General features: G+C 36.6%; 2 protein-coding genes across 4 annotated transcripts in view; both read right to left on the bottom strand.

Moving 5' to 3' along the window:
- Positions 1-386: 386 nt before the first annotated feature.
- Positions 387-10,520, bottom strand: LOC149841392 (uncharacterized). Its single transcript, XM_090003809.1, has 2 exons — positions 10,162-10,520; positions 387-562 (listed from the first exon to the last, which is right to left on the bottom strand). The coding sequence occupies exons 1-2, from the start codon at positions 10,439-10,441 to the stop codon at positions 483-485; spliced, it is 360 nt and encodes a 119-aa protein (XP_089859935.1). The 5' UTR covers positions 10,442-10,520; the 3' UTR covers positions 387-482.
- The window catches only part of LOC149841391 (ubiquitin receptor RAD23c-like), a 44,864-nt gene continuing 20,610 nt past the window's right edge, over positions 387-24,640 (bottom strand). For 2 of the 3 annotated variants that reach the window (XM_090003806.1, XM_090003808.1), the window contains 9 exons: positions 21,405-21,484; positions 21,239-21,307; positions 16,184-16,361; positions 15,274-15,426; positions 15,106-15,171; positions 14,964-15,011; positions 14,747-14,856; positions 14,336-14,414; positions 13,151-13,440 (listed from right to left, as the gene is read on the bottom strand). In XM_090003806.1, coding sequence (XP_089859932.1) covers positions 13,324-13,440; positions 14,336-14,414; positions 14,747-14,856; positions 14,964-15,011; positions 15,106-15,171; positions 15,274-15,426; positions 16,184-16,361; positions 21,239-21,307; positions 21,405-21,484 — 900 coding nt within the window. In that variant the 3' untranslated portion in view covers positions 13,151-13,323. Of the gene's footprint in view, positions 563-13,150; positions 13,441-14,335; positions 14,415-14,746; positions 14,857-14,963; positions 15,012-15,105; positions 15,172-15,273; positions 15,427-16,183; positions 16,362-21,238; positions 21,308-21,404; positions 21,485-24,640 lie in introns of those variants that run through there. The other variant, XM_090003807.1, reaches the window with a different exon arrangement.

The following is a 24,640-nucleotide window of genomic DNA, read 5'->3' on the forward strand; positions in this document are numbered from 1 at the left end:
ACACCTGCTTTTTTTATATTATGTAGCACACGTGCTTATTCATATTTACCATAGTGGTACTCCCATTTTGATCATCTAGAGATTTCTGAACCACAATAAAAAAAATGGTTGGAGTTCTCAAGTACAAGAATAAGCAGTTTCCCTTTGCAACATCGTTAAAGACTTAACAATTCATTTGAAATTAAGCAGGACATATTCTGGTTTTATGCCAAATGACCAGCAGTGACTTTTGGTGCATATACTATTCCTGTGTATCTATTGGTGTTCCTGAAAACACTCAGTTGGAGCTCAAGCAATCAGGATGACAAATAGCATCAAATCAAACTCCTGACCTACTTTTTTGTATTTGTGAAATTATAAGCTAGCAGAAGGTGGCATCAGTAGACTTTATCAAAAGTGAAAATGAAATTATAAATAAAAACTAAGATATTACATGAAATATTCTATGATAACAGTACAGCTCAAAGATTAAACTTTTTACACTAATAGTCTGGGATGCATGAAAATCTATAGCCTTGGGCACCTCTCCATGAATAATATGCTATTCTTGTCTCATAAAATCCTGCCATAAGAACAAATCAATGACATCAATTGCCTTAGCATCCTGGAATTGCACCAAAACACCACATTAACACTTTTAAGAACTGTAATTAGATATTTGCAATAAAATTTAATTAACTGGTTATTTACAAAAGCTTCGGGCAATATTTTAACCATGTGAGATGGCAATCAGCAATCTACCTCTTCAGGCTTCAGAGCTTCACAACATCCATGAGTCAACATGAAGCCAGCAATTTCTGTCTATAATATAGAATACTGGTGATGTACATGTTTGAGCTTAACCTTCTACTTATGTAAGACTGGTAACAAGCCAAATTTCTCAGAAGAAGATTAGGCTTCACTAGTTTTCCTGTGCATTGAGACCTAGCTATTCAGCTGGATTACATAAAAAGCTTAATTGAGCACCAAGAGGCTCAGATTGATTCAGTCCCTACAACATGATACTCCACACAGCCACACTTACATTAAGGCTTTGTCCCTTGGTGATCATTATATCTGTGGTGACAATCAATGCGAAAAGCTACCATGGCACTTCAACTTTGGGTTAAGAAGATGTGGTGAACTTGTTAATGGCCGCTAATAAATAAATAAATACATATAATATATATATATATATATATATGGGTTAAAGTTTGCTGCAATCGCTTGTAAGTGCAAACAACTTGGCAAACTTCTTTTTTTGGGTCTACATGACCCCATGAATGCCATCTACATGCCGTTTTAAGTGGGAACCGGCTTTTGATTCACCGGAATCCGATCTGTGTACAGGTTTTTCCGGTGATGCAAAAATGGATGGTAGTAAATGCCTCAATTTTTCCTGACTCAAAAAAACATGTTTTTGATCGAAAAAAACATGATCCAAGGGTGGGTCGTTTCCCACTAAATCGAGAATGTTGAACGCATCTACGAGGTTAGATAGAGTCAAAACAACTTGCGTCGTGAGATTCCAACTAGATTGTACCTACAATCAGTTGTATTAATATAAACCCTATATATATATAGGCACAACACAATTAGAACCTTTAGACCCTTTGATGAACTACCAACCTTCACCAATCAAGCAACCACATTTCTCACAATTTTACAAACTATTATTTAATTCTTGAATAGTGAATAACAACAATATAAGCAAAAGAAATATGAAAAGTATATCATTTTCCATATATTGCTCATTATCTCATTGCCAAACCAACCACAAGAATGAATATGCAAGAATGGTGGTTACTTCGTATATGAAAACCTATATATATTGTCTATCCTTAAAAGGCACTTCAACGCATTGACTTATCCACATGACATTGATATCACTACCAAACACACGATCAAGTGGCTAGCCTGGAATGACAAAAGGAAATGTTTTGAGTTCATAATCCCTTGTTCACCACTTGTAAGGGTAGGGCACGACAAATATGCCTCCCACATCCACATTGATCTAAGAAGTTTGACTAATCACAAGTATGTCAAGGCAGATCCATATCCATCCATATCTGACCAATTTATATTTAGCATTATTTGTTTTTATAAATAGAAATACATTATTGTCAAAACACAAGTTTTATTAGGGTTGGGCATCAGGTCAAGCAGCCCACAAGCCTGGGCCCATAATTTTAAGCTTGGCCTGGCCTACTGTCGGCATGCTGGAACGTAGGATGACGTGCAGCCTGGAATGGGTGGCTCGGCCCGTATATAATAATATATATCAAATTTAATAAAATAAAATAAAAACAACAAAGAGAAGATATTAGTGTTGTAGATTATGGTTTAGCACTTTCCTTTGGGTTTTGGGCATTTGTAATCCTCTCTTCCCTTGGCCCTCCCTTCCAGTGATCGGCATTTTCTGGCATCGGCATCGGCATCGGCATCGTCTCTCTCTCTCTCTCTCTCTCTCTCTCTCTCTCTCTCTCTCTCTCTCTCTCTCTGAAGAGTTCTTTGATGTTGAGGAGTATGATCTGAGCATTTTTATTTTCCTTTTCCCTTTTGTTGGTATTTCTTTTTATGAACTATGCATTCTTAGTCCAAATTATGTGGAAATTGTGGATAGGAAGAAAGCATTTCATTCCATCTGAATCAGAAGATGGAAAAGAGATTGAAGCACAAGATTGCTCACTTGAGTATGATCTGAGCATTTTTATTTTCCTTTTCCCTTTTGTTGGTATTTCTTTTTATGAACTATGCATTCTTAGTCCAAATTATGTGGAAAATTGTGGATAGGAAGAAAGCATTCCATTCCATTCCATCTGAATCAGAAGATGGAAAAGAGGTTGAAGCACAAGATTGCTCACTTGCATGCGTTCAGCCCTTCACTCTAAAGTTGGTCGGTAATGTAAAGATTGGCAGACAGAAGCCAAACAGGATCTTAATTTGGATTGGCATTTAAAAACTAAATTTTATTTATTGAATTAATTAAAATTATCTTAATTTAGAACAATAAGACATTCTAGTTGGAGACATACAAATTTTGAAAACTTAAAACAAGTGTACACATTTAACCAAATTACTAAAAATCAGTTTACAATCCTTTTGAAACAAGTTTCCAGATATATTCACTCAAATTAGGCAACTTAAAGAGACAACTTGAACAATTACTCCAGTCAAGCATCCCTTAACTTAATGATTAAAAAATAACAATGAATAAGAAAAAACTAATCAGAAAACCAAATTTTCAAAGTATTAAAGAGTTAGTGGCCCATTTTGGGCAGGAAAGAATAATTTTGAAATTTTAAAATTTAATATGCAAAAAGTAAATACGCTAATGACACAAATAAATAGGGGAATTAACAGCTTTTAATAATATGAATATGAAATTGCTGAAAATTAAATATAAAACAAAAAAATATTAAATAATGACATAGGAAATACGCATGAAACTATCAAAATATGCATCTGACTGTAATTTTGTTTAATACTTTTGACCTACAAGCACTCAAATTTAGATTTTGATATAAAAGAGAAAATAAAGAACATAATCTTATAAATCCAAATGGATCAAAAATCATATAGATCAGATTACTAAACAGTGAGATCCAAGTTTCAAAAGATGACTGCACAATACATAGGCAAATTTCTATCCTAAAACTGAGCAAATTTTCCAAACTATTTCGGCCAGGAAATATCATGTCTCAGATCTACTCATAAAAGACTAAATGAACTTTAGACTTACAAATCCAATGAAACAAATTTCACTTCAATCCGATGTCCAACCATCTACAATCCGACTTCAGAAGACAGTTAGGTTTGTTGATCCGAAGCTACAACTTGCAATTAGCCTTTTGACACCACGATCAGCTGTTCCGGATGTTCTTGATTTTGTGATTGAACCAAAAAAAGATCACTAAAATAATAAAAGAATTGATCAACAAACTCGATTATACAATACCTTTTGGCATCCACCCACAGTTGGGAGTGGATAGGAACGAAGAAACTACACTACCTCTAAGCTCACCTCTTTTCTTCCTCTCTCAAACCAATCCCCATCCTAGGTGAGACTTAAAAACTGTTAAGATTAATGTAATATATATATGTAATATATATATATGTAATATATATATGTAATATATATATATATATATATATGTAATATATATATATATGTAATATATATATATATGTAATATATATATGTAATATATGTATATTGTTTAATACATATATTATGCATATATTGTAATAATATATATAATATATTATATATATATATTGTAAATATATATAATATATATGGGAGCTAGTCAAAGCTAGTTTGACTAGCTCCCAATGGCTAGAACTCTAGCCGTTGGGAGCTCTCTCTCATTCTTTAATGAGAGAGGACTTCCCCTCTCCATTCCACTTCTCTTATTCTCTCCTCTACTTTTCTCTATAAATATGGGTGGGTGGGTCTCTTTGTAAAGTGTGAGAGTGATGGGTAGTTCTAGATATTTTTTAGTGTTCTTGAGTGCATTTTGTACTGAGGTTTTCATGTATTTATTTTTATGTATTTTATTGTTCATTATGAATGAAATCATTTATTCACAAATCTTGTATTAGTTTGTATCTTGTTAGTATTCAAATGTATTTTGATTTGGCATTTGGATTACGAATGTCTTGGGTTCCGTGCCATTTCCTTACAAAAACAACATAATAGGGTAATTAAACTCCATACAATCATAGGGAACCTTATCTTAATGGTCTATCGGTAAACACATACACAAACAAATTAGTCATTGGTTCTAAAATCTTCAAAGTAGTCTTAAAATACAAAACCATTATATGATGCCATATACAATGGATCATAAAGAAAAAATTGAACTAATGTAGATCCAATTGGCCCAAAACCCATGTGCACCTGGGTTATTATAGAAAAATATAAAATTCAATAAAATCAAATGTATAAATAATTGGCATCGTAAATATAATGGCTAGACCTATAGCTCATTCCAGCCAGAAACATGCGTGAATACAGATCTTGAACTATTCAGTAATATGTCATGTGATTAATTCAATCACAAATGGCATGGACCAAGGTTCACACATGATCCATCCATTCAAGCTGTGCCAAAGATTATGAGTGATTTCAGATAATCTACTAACTTTTCAGGGTTTGATAGGACCTGAACTCAATAGTTTTTTTGAGGTTGGATCTGAGCATTCAAACATCAAATCCATGTATAAATTGTTTTTGTTGGATCTAAAAGACCTCAAACTTTATTCTGTTTCTTTTATAAATAGATCTTAAATCATGATATTTCATGGTTAGAACAGTTTGAGAAAGCTATTGTCAGTTTTCAAACAGAACTTTGCATTATGTATTGTGTGCAGTCATCTTTCAAAACTCAAAACTCAAATTTCATTGTTTGAGATTCCGATTTACACAATTTTTTATCCATTGGTTTCACGAAATTTGCATATTTCAATAGTTTCATCCACATTTCATAAACCATTATTAAATAATGTTTATTTTATACTTAATTTTCAACATTTGCATGTTAATATTATTGAAAGTTGTTAGTTCCCACATCTATTGGTGTCATCAATGTATTTGCTTCCTACATATTAATTTTTAAATAATCAAAATTGTGCTTTCTTGTCTAAAAGAAAGGCAACTAACTATTTAATAATTTGAAATTTTTGGTAGTTTTTAAATTAGTTGTTTCCTTGTTCTTTGTTATTTCTTGACCCTTAAGGGATGTTTGACTAAAGTCAATGTTAAAGTTGTCTCTTTAAGTTGCCTAATTTAATTGAATATATATAGAAACTTGTTCTAAAAAATTGGAGCCTCAATTTTAATAACCTGGTGGAACTTGTTTTAAACTTTTAAGTTTCCCGATTTTGTGTCGCTCCATCTAAAAGGCTCTATTGTGCTAAATTAATATAATTTAATAAAGATTTATTTTCAAATGGTAATCCAAATCAAGATCTTGTTTGGCTTTTGTCTACAAATAGTTATAGGTAATCCAATGTGAGTTCAGCTTTAGATCACTTTTTAGTTGGCCGATAGTCCAACAAGGTGAGTTATGTGTTATTGAACTGTTAGGTAGTTACTAAATTATCTAGTCCTCGAGTCTAGCCTCAACATCGTGAAGGAAATGTTGAGGATGAGAGTGTCTTCAATTCGCGTCATCAAGGTTGAAACACCATATCTTGGATAAGGGATTCATTGAGAACATTGTGGAAAGAGCCAAGCAAAATGGTCAGGGTCCACAGGCCAGCCTAGCTTGGCCTGACCTAGCTTAGGCTCATGGGCCTACGGATGGGCCATTGGCCAAGCATTTAGCTATGTTCCAGCCAAACCAAGCTTAGGCTTGACCCATCCATGAAACAAGGCATGGGCTGACCCATTGCACAGTCATGTTTTTTATACTGTTGGGTCTATTTTTCTCGAATTTTACTAGTCATCACATACACACACACATCTAAAATTTTCAGGCACAATAATATAAGAAATCTGATCAGATAATGTTCATTATTCTGATAATCTATGAACATTGTACTCATTTTTAAGGTTGTCTACAATATTGTCAATTTAAGCAGAGCTATCAGAAGCCATATAAAGGTGGAGGTGTGGGTGTTTCAAAAACACGAGACACCCTACTTCAAAAACATGCAGGAATGCACATCCTCCATGGCTTCCCCCTCCCCGCTGACTTCCCATATGCTTCCCATGTGCTTCTTCTATAATTCTCGAACCACCTTAGATAGTAATCATGATTCCTAGTTTTGGGAATCTCAATTCTTAAACCAAAGAGCTTTTGGCTTTTAGTTTACAAAAAGACATATATTAGAACATGTTTTAAAAAGGGATAAATAGAAACTTTAATTAGAAAGAGTTAAAAGTTAAAACTATTAGAGGATAAAATCAATTTATAGTTTTACCTTCTTCCCTCTTCTTTTTCTCTTTTCATCTGAACGTCCAACATTTTTCAAGTTCATTCTTTCCTATGAAACTTCACCAACTTCACGAAAAATAATGTTTCATTCAGCATTCTGACCATGTATTACAGGATTGGTCATGCACTCTCAAAAAGAAAAATGAGCCACAACATCAAAGGGCACTTTTGATATTCAGAAGTCAAAAGCTAAAACTATATACAATTAGTAGTGTATACTATTTAGTTATAGCATATACTATTTAGTCTTAGCAATTTTTTATGATGTTCTTAATTTTTTATACATCAATAACATGGATCATACATTTTTATTGGTTAAAACTTACTATCAATTTGACTCCTTTTTTGCTTCTGATTTTATTCTTATTTCATCTCATTTCATTCCCCTTTTGGTTTCCTATTAAATACCTTGTGTGCTTCTGCTTTGATTCTTGTTTCGCTTCTAAAATGATTCTTGCTTCTCGCTTTTTAGAAATTTTCAAATGTCTCACTTATCACTGCTGATTCTCACATTGCTTATCGGCTCTGCTTCTCAATCTAGCAAATCTAGCTAGTCTAGTAACTCTGGCTAAAGATCATGCAAGGCGGATCAAAGAAAAACAATGACGCCACCATCACAGCTCCACTTCCCCAAGGTGTGCAACCCCATTGTCTGATCTATATTGAGAATTGAATTCATAATGGAAAATTGTGGCACTTCAATCCCCAATTTTTCAGTTTTGCAAGCTGTTAATAGAGCGTACATGACTTAACTACATACAGCCCACAAGTTCCAACTTGGAACCAAAAAGACGTGATATTAACCTTGAGATGCTCAAGGAATTAGAAAATTATAATTGCCTGGTCTTTTGCTCAAATCCCTCATGTTATATACAAAGTTTTTTTTCTTTATCCTTGCTGAGGATTGACAATTATCAACCAATAATAGCCCGAACTTCTTGAAATATGTTGTAACATACAACTCTTTTTGCTTTACAAGGACTAACTAGCACTTGTCTCTCATTATATAGAAGTCTTCTATTGCCACATTTCCATGGAGGAAATGGTACAGCACATGGGATCTCCTTAGACTGCCATAACCAAAGCCAAAATTTCAATACAAGAGAGCAAGTCACCCCTAATTCAAACCATCACTCAAGGTTTAACTCACTGCATCTAATACCACCCCATTCCCAAGCTAATGGCACATCTATCTTTATGATAGACGATTACCCCTTAGAGCTCGAATGACTTCATAAATGCCACTATTCACTATCAACAGAATGGGTCTTCACTTCTACAGCCATCAAGTGCAGTCCAAAGTTGTAAATATCATGTCATTACCCATATTGGTCGGGCCCAAAGTAACACTGTATCATATCGTAAATGTAACGTAAATTTTAATAAAATTTTTCCAAAAATCAAGAAAAATCAGAAAAAAAATAGAAAAAAATCTAAAAAAATCATATTGCATGAAACAATGATGAATTGCACAAAATACAACCATAAAATCACATATAAAGCATTTATATCGACAAGAGATGCTATTAATGGCATGCATATCTCATAAGAAAAATGTAAAATGTGAAATAGTAAATAACAACACTAAGCTAACAAGTCATAAGATCCATAACAGTGTATGTTTACATAAAAAAAAACAAAACCCCCAAGTGTTTCTCAATACTTAAAAAATTTACATAACCAAATTTTTTTAAGTTCAAACAAAAATAAAGACTTCTTCTTATTGCAAGAAATCAAGCACCAAATCACTCTCAAGTTCTTTAGGAGTGAATACAAACTCACCTTAAGGAGTCTTCTTATATATTTCAAAACAAAAAAATGAATTGAGTGCAACATAAAATGCACTAATTGTGTATCGTAAGATACACCCTCCCTGTATCGGGGTGTATCTTACGATACACAATACACCCGATACAGGTACCATACACACCCATATCTTGATATGGGTGTGTATCATATCAATTAGGCCCAAAGGAACGATATGTATCGCTCGATAAGGTAGGATGCTTACAACACTGGTGCAGTCTACTGTAAGAAGAGATCACAAACTGTCTATCAGTAAGGTTTGCGGGCAGTACCAAAGTAGACGTAGAAGAGTGGAAAGGTGTTTGTCCACAGCAGTCACAAAGACCTCAGATGGAGGAATTTCATGCAAAAGCACAGGGCTTCCTCTATATTGCTCAGGTGCTACCTGAAGGGCCGGTCGGATATAGAAAAGACAGTCTTATCAATCCGCTATATGAATAGGCTTCATCCTCTGGTATGAATGCTCGGGTTGTATTTAAGGCCATCATGGTAGGTGTTGCGCCCATTGAGAATAAGATGCGAGAGAATCGTTTCAGTTAGAAGGTTGGAGAAATGGGAAAATATATTAGTTAAAAGAGGTAGGGGTAGGCCTAGGAAGACTTGGATGGAGATGATAGGAAAGGATATGAATGCTTTGAACCTCACCGAGGACATGGCGTTGGATAGAAATGATTGGAGGAAAATGATTCATGTGGAAGACCCAAAATGAATTTCTTTTTTGGTTCATATCGCTGACCCCAATTGTTTTGGGATGAAGGCGTAGTTGTTGTTGTTGTTGTTGTTTGTTTATGGTGGATACAAATGCTATAGCTAACTAAACTGCTACCTTCGAATTGAGCCACCACCAAACTTTCACCAATCTCAATTTTAATCCACCACATCCTAGTAAAATAAAAAAGAGGGAGAATCTGACCCTCAAGCAAGTAACAAACGTTGCAGGATTTGATAAAAAAACACCCTCCAATCACGACGCTGCCGCACCTCAACCATCCCTCCAACAATTCACGTTTGTGAAGCAGCACGCCTTCAACATGGTGAGAAGGGAATATCCTTTCAACCAATGGAGGATACCCAATACAACAAGGACAAATTGGACAACTCCACAGCTTTCCCTCGTGTCGAATCACCTCAACATCATCATACACGAAAACAATCAAGCAATAGATCAAACCATTGAACAACAACGTTGCAGATTGCAATCTGTCATTCGGAGTACCCCTCCCCATAAATCATTTTACAAGCCCACGACGATCTGAGATTCACAATCTCGATTTTCTCTTTAGCATCGAGATCTACTAGGAAGAGGCGATTCTTCCCCTACCCATCTCTACAAATCACAATTTTAGACATCACCAAGCAAGAAAAAAACAACACATGAACAACCAAGAAAAGCAGAACGATGGGAACGAATGAGAAAGAGGGGGGAGCGGACCAGGGAGGAAGGCGAGGACGCCGAGGGTGAGGAGGCCGTAGGCTTGGGAGGTGTCGCCGGGCATGTGGCCGGAGAAGATGAAATAGGAGAGGAGGAGGAGGAGGGATCCGAGGGAGACGAGGAAGAGGGCGAGGGCCAACGACTTCCACGGGATTCGATCCAGCGACCTCGGCGTGTACTCGAACCGGCGGTCCCTCCCCACCACTTCCTGCGCACCCGCCGACTCCTCTTCTTCGTCCCCGCGCAGCCTCGAGTAGCCAACGCGATGCCTCGCCTCCATCTTCTTCTTCTTCTTCTTCTTCTTCTTCTTCTTCTTCTTCTCTCTCTCTCTCTCTCTCTCTCTCTCTCTCTCTCTCAACTCTTCTGGGAAACTCCCATCGGAAGCAACAAATATCGGTCATATTTCAAAAATATCGCGATAAATATGAAAGAGTGATAAAATGTTTAAAACGAGGTACTTTTTAAATTTTCTTCTATTTTTAAAAATATCGTATTTTCGGTTCATCAGGGAGCCTAGCAGATGACTATAACAAAAGTGTATGATCCTTTGAAAATATTGCAATAGAATTGTGATATTTCGAAAGCCTAATATTCTTTAAAAAAAAGCCTAATATAACGTCAAAAACAGGAAATTTTCAAATTTTTCATCTATTTTCCCGCAAGGGCTTCGCTACTATGGTAGATGAGACTTGTGAATGTCACCAAGTGAACGAGACATCATAAGTTCGAAACCTGTGGAGAGTGTCTCTTGCCACAAGATGGAAGCTAAGCCTACTCTTTAACCGGTTGGGGGTGGATAGGTTTTTACCAACTGAAGGCTTGCCAAAGTGCAGCCAGTGATGGAGTTTTCCCTTCGCTTAGCCAGAACAAGTAATAATAATAATTTTTATAAATATTTGCAAATAGACCAATTTTCTTTTTATTATAAATAAATATATATACCAATATTTTCCCAAGAAATATCACTTTTTCCTCAACATATTGTGATTGTGAGAGTTTCCCTTGCAGATATTTTTCTAAGAACAAGATTTGTCACTGATGGAAGCAATGTTGTAAGTATCTGTATCAGTCTTGAATTGTTTTCAAAAAGAATAAAGGAATCGGCCAATTCCAATTATGACCTAAATCGATCTGAATCAGTCAGTTTTCAACCAACATATGATACATATCAGTAAAATATTAAATTATTAAAAGTATTTTTAATGATTTTTAAATATTTTTGAAAAATATGTCAAACCAGCCCTATTTCGTATTGATTTTTGGCCGATATGATAAGAATTGATCAATTAGGGATGCAAAATGGGCCGGATCCAGGTAGACAAAATTCTGGTTTTTGGTTGTTCCCACGACTTTTCTATGTATTCAGCTGATCTGAATCCGATCCATTTGCATCCTTACCGCCAATCAGATTGATTAGCAACTATATTGACAATTAATGTTGGGTGGAAGAGATGAATGTAGGAAATCTATGGACTCCAGGTCCGAGATAAAATTTGGGTCCTCCTCGGAAGCTCTAACCAGATCCACCTCATTTCACAGTAGTTGCACTTAAAAGTCTTTCTCATTAGGTGTGTGTCAATGCCATCAATTTCTCTAGAATTCATATTTCCTGCGGTAACATTGAAGATCCAGGAAATTCTAGCTTTTTGCTGGCATGCGATCGAACCCTTTGGATGCACCCACTTATGCAGATAAAACATGCAATTTAAGGAATTGCATTATATTCAATAATAGTGTTATCCCATCTCATTTATCTGGATAAGTGGGTGCATCCAAAATTCCAAATACCTCATGTACCTAGGGGTGTCAACGGGTTGGGTTTACCTGCACCAAACCCTATAGGGTCCGGGTATGGTGATAAATAAGAAGACCCAATTAAGATCCAGGTCTGGACCAGAAGGTCCGATTGATACATGAATCTGGGTATAGTTTGTGAAATTTTATACCAGACCAGGGCCGTACCCGAGTTCCGATTAAGACCCACAAATTTTCAATGCAAAAATGATAAAAAATATTATTTTACTGGGCATGGCCCGGGTCTAGTTCATGTAGTTCTTATCGGGTCCGGGTATGGTTTTTCTTATGGTGGGTCTGATTAGACTCAGGTCTGGACCCGATACCATACCCAAAAATTGGGGCCAGGTCTGGTTCCACCTCGGTCCAAACCAAACCTGATCCGTTGACACCCCTACATGTACCCACTGAAAATCAAGAATTTTAAAGATTTTCAACCAATATATTCAAGTGCCTGGCAATTGGTTGCACACGCATAAATAGTATGGCAGACAACACACGCTTGGGATGCCCACAGGCTTAAACACGGGTCTAGATCCATGCAGACCATACCTGCAGATAAAGCATACTCTGTTATATGTCTTAAACTTACATATGTTTTATAATTCTCTTATAGAAAACGAGCCAAGATCCATGCAGACCATACCTGCAGATAAAGCATACTCTGTTATATGTCCTAAACTTACATATGTTTTATAATTCTCTTATAGAAAACGAGCCAAGATGGAAAAAACGGGTCTAGGTGCGGATCTACTCATTAAACCCAACTTATACCCTAAGAAATAGTCATGGCTCATGAAGGCAAAAACCATGCTTCAAGGTTAAAAACCTGGTTGTGGATGTTAACCTGATTACACCAAGGTTCTCTTGAAACCAGGTTTTTGCAAAACTAATTAGAGACCTTACCCCCATGATTGATGCAGCACCGGAAGATTGCCCCTGTATACACAAGTCATGCTTCTAAACGACACACTTGACCAACCAATCAACTGTGAAATACATCATACAGCAAGACGAAGGGGACACATTCTAAGGTTAGTATGTGCATGAGCCTGGCATGCACACAGGCCAAGGACATAGGAACGTAGCTACCACGTTCACAACTCATACCATCATGGGCCATACCTTAGTTGATCACACATCAGGTGAGGTATCCCCTGCATGCTTAAGTTTAAATTCAATCTTCAACAAAAGATTGCCACGAAAACTCATTCACACAAACAAAAGTATGTACAATATTCAAATGTAGGAAACAACCATATATATTTGCAAGGTTAACTGTCCAACTACAAAAGGTTTTTATCCACATTACAAAAGAAAATACGGCTTAAAGAGGATCTAATAAAAGAAGGGAAAGCTCACAACTATTCACTCTTCAAATTCGTTGTAGTGATCCAGAAGATAATTAGCAGCCAACTGCTCATTCTTGTTGCATGCAAAGAAAACCTCCAGTACAATTGCCCTATCGAAACCCATCGCCTCCAGCTGCAAACAATATATGAACCAGAAAGATATGCAAATTTTTAGCATGGAGCACACAGAAAAGGTCAGCCACCTGAAAAACAAGCATCTGCATAACACCTAATGCAGCTTAGGGCTCTGATATTTCATATTTACATGCGCTATGAGCATATAATATGCATTATGCTGTCCTCATAACCTAACAGAAAATCATATCCGCCAATGCGATGCTGATGCCACATTTACAAGCCACAAAGTGAAAGTTGGATTTTGAGAAACATTAAGAAGGTATGATAGTGACAGGACCATGTATGAGAGTGACCGGGAAACAAGAACAGAACCCAAGTTCAAGCTAGCAAATGTCATGCTGTCATTTTCCATAAAGCACATTCTTGCTTTCACAGAAAATGTGCACACCTGGTAACTTTTTTTTCATATGGTGTTAGAAGGAAGGTGATTTCTGTGACTGAGCAGTTGAGCTTGAAAATAAGCTGATAAGCTCCAACTTCCCATTGCCACCTGTGAAGGTATAACAGCTTTTACCCAATTTATTGTTCAGACAATTCCATAGATGTCCTTTGTTTTTGTAAAACTAGCAGCATGACATTGTACACTCAATTTCTAGTTCTTCCAGCCACCCTATCACTTGTATTAGAATCACATTTATGCATAGAGATTGTTCTGTTGACACATGAAAAAAGATTGAATAGGCATTTTGAAATTCAATGAAAAGTATATGGCAAAATGAAAAGGTGGCGGATACACGTCATATGGAATGATGGAAGAGTTGGTTGTAATTGCCACGTGAACATTTAATGTGGTTTCAACATAAAACAGAAAAGAATACAAGTCATAATAAGAACTTCAAACAATTCAATAAACTAAGTCCAAAATATGGGCAAATCTACCAGCAACTTACACGCTCAATAGCTTCACGCTCCTCGGGAGTAACTTGCACAGCCTGAGGCATGCTTGCAGACAGCTGGGCGAGGAGATCACTGTTTTGCAATTTCAAATATCAGAATGAATAACCAACAAACATGATAATTGTGCCCCAAGGGGAGTTGGCAGTGGGGTGGAGCCTTGGCCCCTTGATGGGTGGTCAAGGTTCAATTTTTATGGGTGTCACCTCTCTGCGCAAGCCAACACCCAGCATAGGCCCCGGGGGCGGGGGTCCTACCTCAGAGTTTTATTCAACCGGCATGATGACCGTAGATATGGCAAGCTAAGCCAGCGCGACCAGGTCTTCGTGTCAGGTGTGGTTTCTTCAGGTTATAAATCAGGGGGAAAAAAACATGATAATCAAATGTTGGAGTTCCACGTTTCTTACCCCTCTGCCCCTTCCACGGGCTCATTAATGAGACGAAGAAAGTCAGCCTGATGCTCTTGAATGAGCCTTATAAGTTGAGGATTTTGTCTACCCAATTCTTGAAGCATTGGCTATCAAACAGAACGTGCAAAATTGGAGAAACAAAGCATGAAGTGGCACGTAACATCATAAAGTGAAGAAGAAAGCAAGAAATAAGGTAGAAGGAAATGGAAAAGACCTGCAAAATCTGAGGGTTCGCTTGTACCATGGCCCGCAAGGCTCGGAACTAAAAAAATTGAACAATGTAAGCTCATAATGTCATAATGTAAGATATATGTTGACATTTCATAAAGAGGTTTTTAGTTGCAGCATTCTAATACCTGTCGACTGTTCTGTAGAAAGTCTAAACTGCCACCCCCAACATTAGAACCCATGCTTGGAAGACCCTGTTGGCATAGGAAAAAGATAAAACAAGAAAAATAAAATTAGTACGACCCAAATTCCAAAATCCATCAGACTCAAGAACCTAAAACCTTCCAAGTTAGTACCTGAGGAAAAAGATCTAAAGGATTTGCATTTGGACCACTCGAAGGAACCGTTGGCTGAGCTGATGGTGGTGCAGGAACTGAAGGGTTTGTAGCTTGCCCAGTTGTAGGAGACCGAGCAACAGGTGGTGGTGGTTCTGCTTGCTCAGGAATGCCCTAACATGGAAAAACAAGAGTCAGCGAGTGTAAAACCTGGATAAACCAAGCTTCTGCAAACAACAGAATAAATGAAAGAAAAGCATGGAAATTGATAACAGGAACTAGTCACTACAAGATATAGTGACTGCATAGATATAGCTGTCTCTGACTGGAAACAGTAAATTCTTGAAATTTCTTTGCATGCACTCATCATCAATGATAATGTAAAACTAGAAAAAAAACTATATTCAGATTATTATAACCTTTTTTTTCAAAAGGTTGCATCACACTAAATTAAAAAAGAAAAAGAAATATTGCACAAAGAAAACAATGGTTGTTAACAAAGCTTGGTGTAACAACCCCCTATGAACACCAACTTTGGAAAGAGCAAACAAATTTAATATATCGTTATTATCTCCATTGATAGATTGAAATATCAGTTTGTGAACTCATTTGTGCAAACATTGCACTCAATTAGCCAAGAGAGCTTTTGCCATGACCATTCAAATCCATCAGCACGGTCAACCCCTGTAAACCATGAGTTAATTCCCATGTATACATGTAAAACATCATTTTGCAAAGTCTCTACTTCTGAAGCATTTTCTAATATGCCTTTTCCTAAGTATATTTTCAATAGAACGTCATCATACAAAATAACACTACCTTCCACTCCTAACCATGAAAAACAGATTCAAAACCAATCAGAACCACCATTCCAAGAAACATGGAAATCAGTGCAACTGCCAGAGTGAACTTGTCATGAAACCACACTTACCGAGTATAAGTACTCAACAGCTCTCTCAGGGTTGTTGTATGCAGCTCGCAAAGCACGCACAACTGTTTCCCTATCCCAACTTCCTCCACCCATGTCAAGAATCTGCTGAATGGTTTGTTCCAAGTTACTTCCAGCAACAAGATTTGATGCCGCTTGTCCATAAGTATCCGAATTTGGACTGAATCAAAGATTACCGACATTGAGTGAAAACATCAATGACCCACAGAACACTGTAAGCCATAGCATATGCTACAATAGCAAATGCAGTTGAGGGGAGAAAGAAAAATGGCACTTTGTCAATAACTAAAGTAGTTGGACTGAGGCAGTAAAGGAATTTATAGCAGGCCTTTTCATAAAAAAATGGAACAAAAAACATTATTAAGCAAAGGAAAGGACTTCAACAACCCAACCATCTAACTATGAAAAACAGAAGATGACAGCTAATTTATGTGCTAAAAGATGGCTTCTGAAATCTCGTAGGCAGAGTTTGTCTAGAAGCATGACAAACATGGCTAAGCAGACGAGTCTCAGTGGACAGAGATATTTGACTTTTCCAAATATTAAGGGCCTTACCTGAATGCGCATCATTTATATATGTTTGCATCATCGAGTACAAGTGTTCTTCATCTTAACCCAATGTTTTAAGATATGCACCAACAACCAACTAGAAACAAGATCTATCTACATTTTGACCTAAAACCTACAGCTAACTTACATTTCATTTAGGGGGTGTTTGATTCATGGACAATGCTGGACAAGGACACTGTGTTCTGTCCAGTTCTATTCTGACCCTGTCCAAGGCAGTTACATGGTGTCTTTGTCTAGCGTTTGCATCAACTGTAATGAAATAGCGGAAGTGGAAAAAACAATGTCACTAAGGGCTTACAAGGTTGCAATCACAAAAGTGCACAAGCACAAGCCAATGCCACTGAGGGCTTACAAGATCACACTCACAATGTGCACAAGCATAAGTCCACTATGGGACAACACAATTGCCAACAAAGGGCAAGCACAAGAGTAAAAAAATATAGTGAATGCTTAAGCAAAAAGCATAGAAGAATAAGGGAAAACACACCCCTATATATACAACAAAAGGATAGGAGGGGGCCATTGGAAGCTCCCAATAGAGTCGTTGAGAGCTCCCAATGGTTAGAAATATGACCATTGGGAGTCCCAACGACTCTATGGTCATTTTGACCATAGAGCCCCCAATGGCTCAACAAAAATACTAAAATAAAAAATAAAAAGAAAAGTAAACTGTTAAATAACAGTTTTATTACATGTGTGAAATGACTAAATTGTCCCTATAGGGTATTTACCTATATAACTATATATATGAATATATGTATGTAGAGGGAATGAAAACCTACACCCACTGGAAAAATTTTGGTGTTTTTTTCAAAATTCTGACCATACAGATGTGTTCAGCATGATTGATTTACTAGAAATCGACATTTGGATCATGAATTTTGGATATAAAAAATGGTATTTGGAGCCTCGAAAAATTACGAAAATTGTACGACATTGAATTTTAAAACTTATAAAAACCTATCCATGCATCGGAATCAAATGCTCCAAGAACTAATTCCTATAGAACAAGCATATAGATCATATCTATACAGTCGAAATTTTGAAAAAAATATCATAAATCCAATAGAACATGTGGTGGGTAGGTTTGGTAAGGTTTTTAGTTGGTAGATTTTCAAAATCCTATGTATGTATATATAGATATTTACATACATGTATACATATATTTTAACATCGACCATATTAGAACACTATTGTCCATATGTGTCCCATGCTTCATTCATCATCGTGGACAACTTGGGCACAAATGTTTAAAATTTGTGTTTTTTGATGGAAAAAAAAAAGTAAATTCATATTCTAAGCATAAAAAAATTTGGATCTAGCATGCAATCCAAAAATCTAAAGCATATCCGAAAATACAAAACCCCAAAAATCTAAAGCATATCCAAAAAAATCGGATTTAGCATCGTTCACTCAATAAATTGCAAAAATAGGGATTAAAATACAAAACCCCTAAAATCTAATGCATATCAAAAAAAAAATCGGATTAGCATCATTCACTCAATAAATTGCAAAAATAGTGATTAAAATACAAAACCCCTAAAATCTAAAGCATATCAGAAAAAAAAAATCGGATAAGCATCATTTACTCAATAAATTGCAAAAATAGATATTATAATACAAAATCCCTAAAATCTAAAGCATATCCAAAAAATCCGGATTTAACATCATTCACTCAATAAATTGCAGAAATAGTGATTAAAATACAAAACCCCTAAAATCTAAAGCATATCAGAAAAAAAAATCGGATAAGCATCATTTACTCAATAAATTGCAAAAATAGATATTATAATACAAAATCCCTAAAATCTAAAGCATATCCAAAAAATCCGGATTTAACATCATTCACTCAATAAATTGCAGAAATAGGGATTAAAATACGAATCCCCTAAAATCTAAAGCATATCCAAAAAAATTGGATTTAGCAGACCCTAACCCTAAAATCAGGTTAGGGTTCACTCAATGGCAGAGAGAAAGAGCACCTTCTATGGTGCCAGAGAGGATGATGTTGGTGGAAGGAGGTATCGGGGTTCTTCCCCCCCCCCCCCCCCACCCCCCTTTTTTTGATTTTTAAGGGTGTCCATCACCATTCGAACACCCCTGCTCCATTGGGGGGAAGAACGGTGATGGACAAGCCCACGTTGGACGTGCCCGGGGATGCAGTGTCCAGCAACCCCGCATATTTTGCATTTGTGTGCGTGTGGGACCCACGCTTTGAGGGGACAACAAACAGTGTCGTCCCGGCAATCAAACACCCCCTTATAGACCTATTTGCTAGGAGCTTAGCACAGGATGGCCCAGTCAAGACAAACATATCATAAACCTGATCCGTCTAAGTCCAGTGTTAATCCTTGGTTTGTACGTTTGACTCTTTCATTTCATATTTACTTGATATGAATGTTACACAGTTCATGGGAGACCTTTAAAAAGGACATCGAGATAACTCGATCAGATCTCAGAGAGTGAAGATATGTCCTATACCCTGAGAAGTCAAGTATGATTTGAAGTTTGAACTAATTCTTCATATCCAAGCCTTCCTTTCAATTTCACTTTATGAAAGAGAGAGTCCTTTAGACATAAGTTCACAACGACTATCTTTAAATCCTGTAAATGAACCAACAGAATCTAAGATTTCTAACCTAATAAAGAAAGATAGCAAAACAAGCTAGATTTAGAAAACTTTCCTAAACCGCCAATTTGCTGCCCATATTGCTCACCTAACATGCAAAATACGACCTACACAAGTAACCCAATTCCCAGAATTGCTCACCTTGTGGTGAGCAAAATATGGTTATTTAGTCAACCTGATGTGAACCTACAAATGACCATTCTGCAAATTAGCATCATGCAAATGTTCCACAAGTGACTAAGAAGAGAGACAACAAAATGTCAACATCAACTTCACCAAATAGCCTTCTATTGCCAAATTGCACCAATATAAACCTCTTAGCAAAATTAGATCAGCCAGCAATACTAAATGACTGTTAAATAATGTATCATAACCTAGGCCAACTAGGAACTTTTATTTTTTCCTTCTAGTTTAGTTAGTATAGGTTTTTTCCTTTTATTTTTAGTTTCTTTTTTATTGTATTTGACTAGTCAACATTTGACTAAGTCAAATACAAAGAGTCGTTGGGAGCCCAACGACTCTCTCCTCTTGCTCCTCTATTGTATATAAATATGGGGCATTGCCCCCCTCTTAAAGTATGTAATTTTTGTGTGGATCACCATCGATAATATTATTATTCCCCCCCCCCCTCTTAAAGTATGTATTTTTTGTGTGGATCACCATCAATAATATTATTATTTTTCCTCTTGTTGTTGAATACCCTTTTTTGGGTATTTGTGTATGAACCTTTCTTGGTTCTTGTGAGTGTCCATTTTGATACTTTGGTTGGAGCTCTTTGAGTATTCATTATTGGTGATCTAGCAAACATTCTTGAAGGAGCTCATCTTCTTACAATGACAGCATCACTTGATTTGATCACCTTATAGGAAGTGGTAAATCACAAGATGAGGGCCAAATCTCGTGTTAAGAATTCCATTTCTTGAATACTCAAACAAAATATTTAATTTGTTTCACCAAAATTAGATAATTACTAAAATTAAACTGTGTGCCCCTTTTTCCCATGAAAATAAGCTTCAAATAAAAACTTGAAATACAGACTAATAAATCATTAAAAACCAATATTTTTTTCATTCCACTTTTAAAAAAATGCTCATTTGAACCACCTATAGAAATTATTACACAGATTTCAGTAATGCAACAGAGCTCAGAATATCATGTGTGCAAGTGTTGTGCATGTGTGCGGGGTGTATGGGCATGAGAGAGAGAGAGAGAGAGAGCATAGACACATACTAGGAGGATTGTTTTGATTAACTAGGGAAAAAGGGACATGTTGCTATCCATTGTCAACAAAAGTGTACCAGACAACCCTAGCAATTGAAATATTACATGTTCAATAGTGGTAGCATATACTCATCAGTTTAAATTCATCAAAAGGAACAAATGGTACACAAAGGTTAATATTCTCCAGAAAGAGTAAATAACCACGTGAGACCTGGTTAGATGAGTGGGGCAGAAGGCTCGTAGTACATACTAGCAAAGCTATGTTGTGGAAGAGAAGGAGCCTTAGCCTGATCCCTTCTATATTTTTTTATTCAAGGATAATATTCACTTTAACCTTAAATATTCATGAGCATACAAATACATGAGAGAGAGGAGGAGGAGGAGGAGGGTGGTGGTGCAGGTTATACGCATGCTCAAGATGGCAGTTTCATAAATGTGTAGGCAACTACATGGTTGAAATACACATCCAGTCCTTTAGACAAGCTAAGATACCAACGATAATATTCTTGAAGGAACAAGAAACCTGTGGATGACAGCCCCCTCAAAGTTGAAATTATAATCACAAAAGAATGCACATCAATACAGTAGCCATATTATGAATTTGTTCAGAAACTTACGATGACGTAGTAGGTGTAGGTGTCGGAGCCCCACTTGCAGTTGGAGTTGGAGCGGTCACAAGTGGGGCACTGCTTCCAGTGAAAGAATTACAAAAAACAAAATTAACAAGCATCAACACGTAATAACATAATAAGACCTAAAGAAAATTGGAAAAATATCACTTACGGAGACGGGGTTGGTGCAGCAGCTTGAGAAGCTGCTGATGGCAAAGTTGAAGGATTAGAGGGCAGAGAACTTGCTGGAGCCTAAATAAATAAACATATAAATACATAGATAAAAGCCCCTGAATTTCATTAAACAGTATGATACCAATATTAATGCAAAACAATCAAGATATTATGGTTGCAAGCACAGAAGTGGGCACAGCCTAAAATGAAACAAGATGTGCACAATCACAATGGCAACAAAGGGCTACACAAGTGCACAAACACAAAAAGGTCTCTAATGGACCAATTACAATATCGTAAAAGACATACACAAGATCACAATCTTCACAACACAATGTAAAAATAAATAATTTTATAACTTCACAAATATGCTTCTAAGAGCATTGTATAAAGATACAAAAGGGGCTCTATTTATATAGCGTTACATAGAGGAAAGGGGAGGCAGTCCAATCACTGCTTCCCTGACATCAAAAACATAAAAATAAAAGGAATTTAGAAAGACTATACAGTCCCTGCTAGACTGTATTTATTACATAAATAAAAAAGACCAAAATACTATATATATATATATATATATATATATATATATATATCGGTACATTGTAATGTAACACTCCCTCCCCCTTAAACTTACGGTGAAATGACCAAAAGTTTGTTAAGAAGAAGAAAATATTGTGGAAGAGGAAGAGCTTTGGTGTCGGCAATCTGAAATTCGGCATATGGTAAAGTAATTGTCCCCTTCAAGTGTTTTTCTCGAACGTAGTGACAATCCATCTCGATGTACTTTGTTCGTTCATGAAATGTGTGATTGTTGGATATATATATATATATATATATATATATATATATATATATATATATAACTTTGAAGGTTATGAGACATCAACACTTATATCTGAAGGTAAGGATCTCATCCACACGACCCCGGTTGTTGTTGTAGCCATAGCCCTATATTCAACTTTCATGGAAGATAAAGACACCTTTTTGTTGCTTTTTGCATTTCCAAGAAATGTAGAAATCACCTAAAAACACGCAAAAACCCATAGTTGAATGTCGGTTATTGAGATTTTCTCCTCAGTCAGAGTCAATATAAGCAATAAAATTCAAAAATGAGGAAGACAATAAGAATAGCCCTTAAGATATAGTCTTTTTGATGTATCGAACTATTCTCAGCACAACACTTATGTGAACCGACGTGAGTGCATGATGAAACCTATGTCACAAGGATTTGGCTAACCAGGTGCCGCACCCGCGTCGAAGCAAAGTGACGCGGGTGCGGCACCTGGTGCGGTCAACCCGACCCTGGGTGCGTGATCGCACCCAGGGTCATTTATGTAAAAAGAAAAAAGAAAACCCCATCGAGGGAGGCTCGACTGAAGAAGAAGAAGACAACGAGGAAAGAGAGAGGCGAGAGAGAGCTCACCTGAAAGGGGGCCGGAGGTCGCATCACTAGCACAAGAAGGACCGGCGTTGGATGGCCGGAAATCCAAGGCTCGTCGAACGTGGAGCTTGCTTGCTTCAGGTGGCCGGAAAATGAACGGGAGAGAGGGAGCCTGCGGCGGGGGGAGAAGGCGAGTGAGAAGCGTGGGGAGGGTTTCTCGAATGAGAAACCCTACACTGTGTGCTTTAAATAAGCACGCAAGGTAGGTTTTATCGGGTTTGGATCCGGGTCAGATCCGAATCTGACCCGAGTCTGATTTTTTTTTTTTGCCGCACCCCCGCACCAATGTTTTTTTAAAGTGCCGCATCCCCGCACCCGCACCCATGTTTTTTTAAAGTGTCGCATCCCCGGACCTGCACCCGCACCCATGTGACATAGGATGAAACTGACTTGCAGTATGTACTACATGAGCAATGTCTGGTCTAGTAATAGACAAGTACATCAGTGATCCAATAAGTTTCCTACAAGGAGTTGGATAATCTAATAAAACTTTGTCTTCAGCTCTCATTTTGGCATTAATTACTTTAGGAGTGTCATCATATTTTGTTTTTGTGATTTTCGATCGTGCGACAATGTCAGCTGTAAAATTGAGTTTTTCAATTGGAGATTTGTTTTCTAAGATTTGAGAAGGTATTCTATTTATCAAATAGACTGTGGTGAGTTCGACTTCATCCCAAAATTTCTTTGGAGTTTCTTTTGAAATAAATAAAGTCCTAGTAGTTTCAATAATACAACGATGTTGTCTTTCGGCAATTCCAATTTGTTGAGGAGTCCTAGGACATGATTTTTTATGCAAAATACCATGGGTTTTTACGTAAGATTGAGCTTCATTTGAAAGAAACTTTTTCCCTGAGTCGGTGTGGAAGATCTTAATATTTGTTTTAGATTGATTTTTAACGAGATTATGAAAATCTTTAAAACATAAAAAAACTTCAGATTTGAATTTAAGGAAGTAGATCCAAGTATGTCTACTAAAATCATCTATGAACGTGACATAATATGAATAAACACATTTTGACAAGACAAGCGGGACACCATACATCCAAATCCACCAATTCAAAATTTTCATTTGTCAAGGAAGATCTAGATCTAAAAGTTAACATTTGCATTTGTTCAAGTATACAATCCTTACACACATATTCTTATACTTGGATGTCTAATCGTCTATGCCAAATATCTAAATCAATTTTTTGGGTATGATTACAAAAAGAATCCTTAGGTAAGACATAAAGAGTCAATATAATAAAAGTCTCATCTTCTATGGCTCTGCCCAATCAGCTTCCATAACTGGAGATCATGCACCCAAAAAGCCTTAGATGAGAAGAAGACCTTACACCCATAATCGAAAATTTGAGAAACCAAAAAAATGTTTAAATCAAGTTTTGGAATAACCCTAACATTTGGAACAAAGAATTTATTTGAATCATTTGTAGTTTAGTTAAGATTTTCTATACTTTTAACCTTTAAAGAAGTTTCATCCACGGTTGACACGTGAAAAATATAAATTAGTGTAATCGATTAGTAAGGACTTATTATGTGTCATATAAAAAGAAGCTCCTGAATCCAAAATCCAAAAGAACTTACCTGGAGGAGAAGAAGAAGAAATGGCGGGACTTTTAGGATTTATAAACGGCCTCTGCAATTTGGGCAATCGTCAAATCATTGAAGTTGCCTCATTTTCTTGTTTCTTGAAGTTCTTCACTTACCTCGGCCACCTTTTTGAGTTTGGGACAATCTGACATTATGTATTTCGGTTCTTTATAATAATGACAAGTAATTTTGCTTCCTTTGTA

Source organism: Nuphar pumila, chromosome 4 (assembly GCF_984573655.1).
Source record: "Nuphar pumila chromosome 4, dmNupPumi1.hap1.1, whole genome shotgun sequence".
NCBI classification, from domain to species: domain Eukaryota; kingdom Viridiplantae; phylum Streptophyta; class Magnoliopsida; order Nymphaeales; family Nymphaeaceae; genus Nuphar; species Nuphar pumila.

Coding starts and splice junctions, on each gene's coding strand:
- LOC149841392 (XM_090003809.1), bottom strand. CDS start 10,441: ATGGAGGCGAGGCATCGCGTTGGCTACTCGAGGCTGCGCGGGGACGAA. Junction 563..10,161: donor CGTCCTCGCCTTCCTCCCTG/GTCCGCTCCCCC, acceptor TTCTTATGGCAG/GATTTTATGAGACAAGAATA.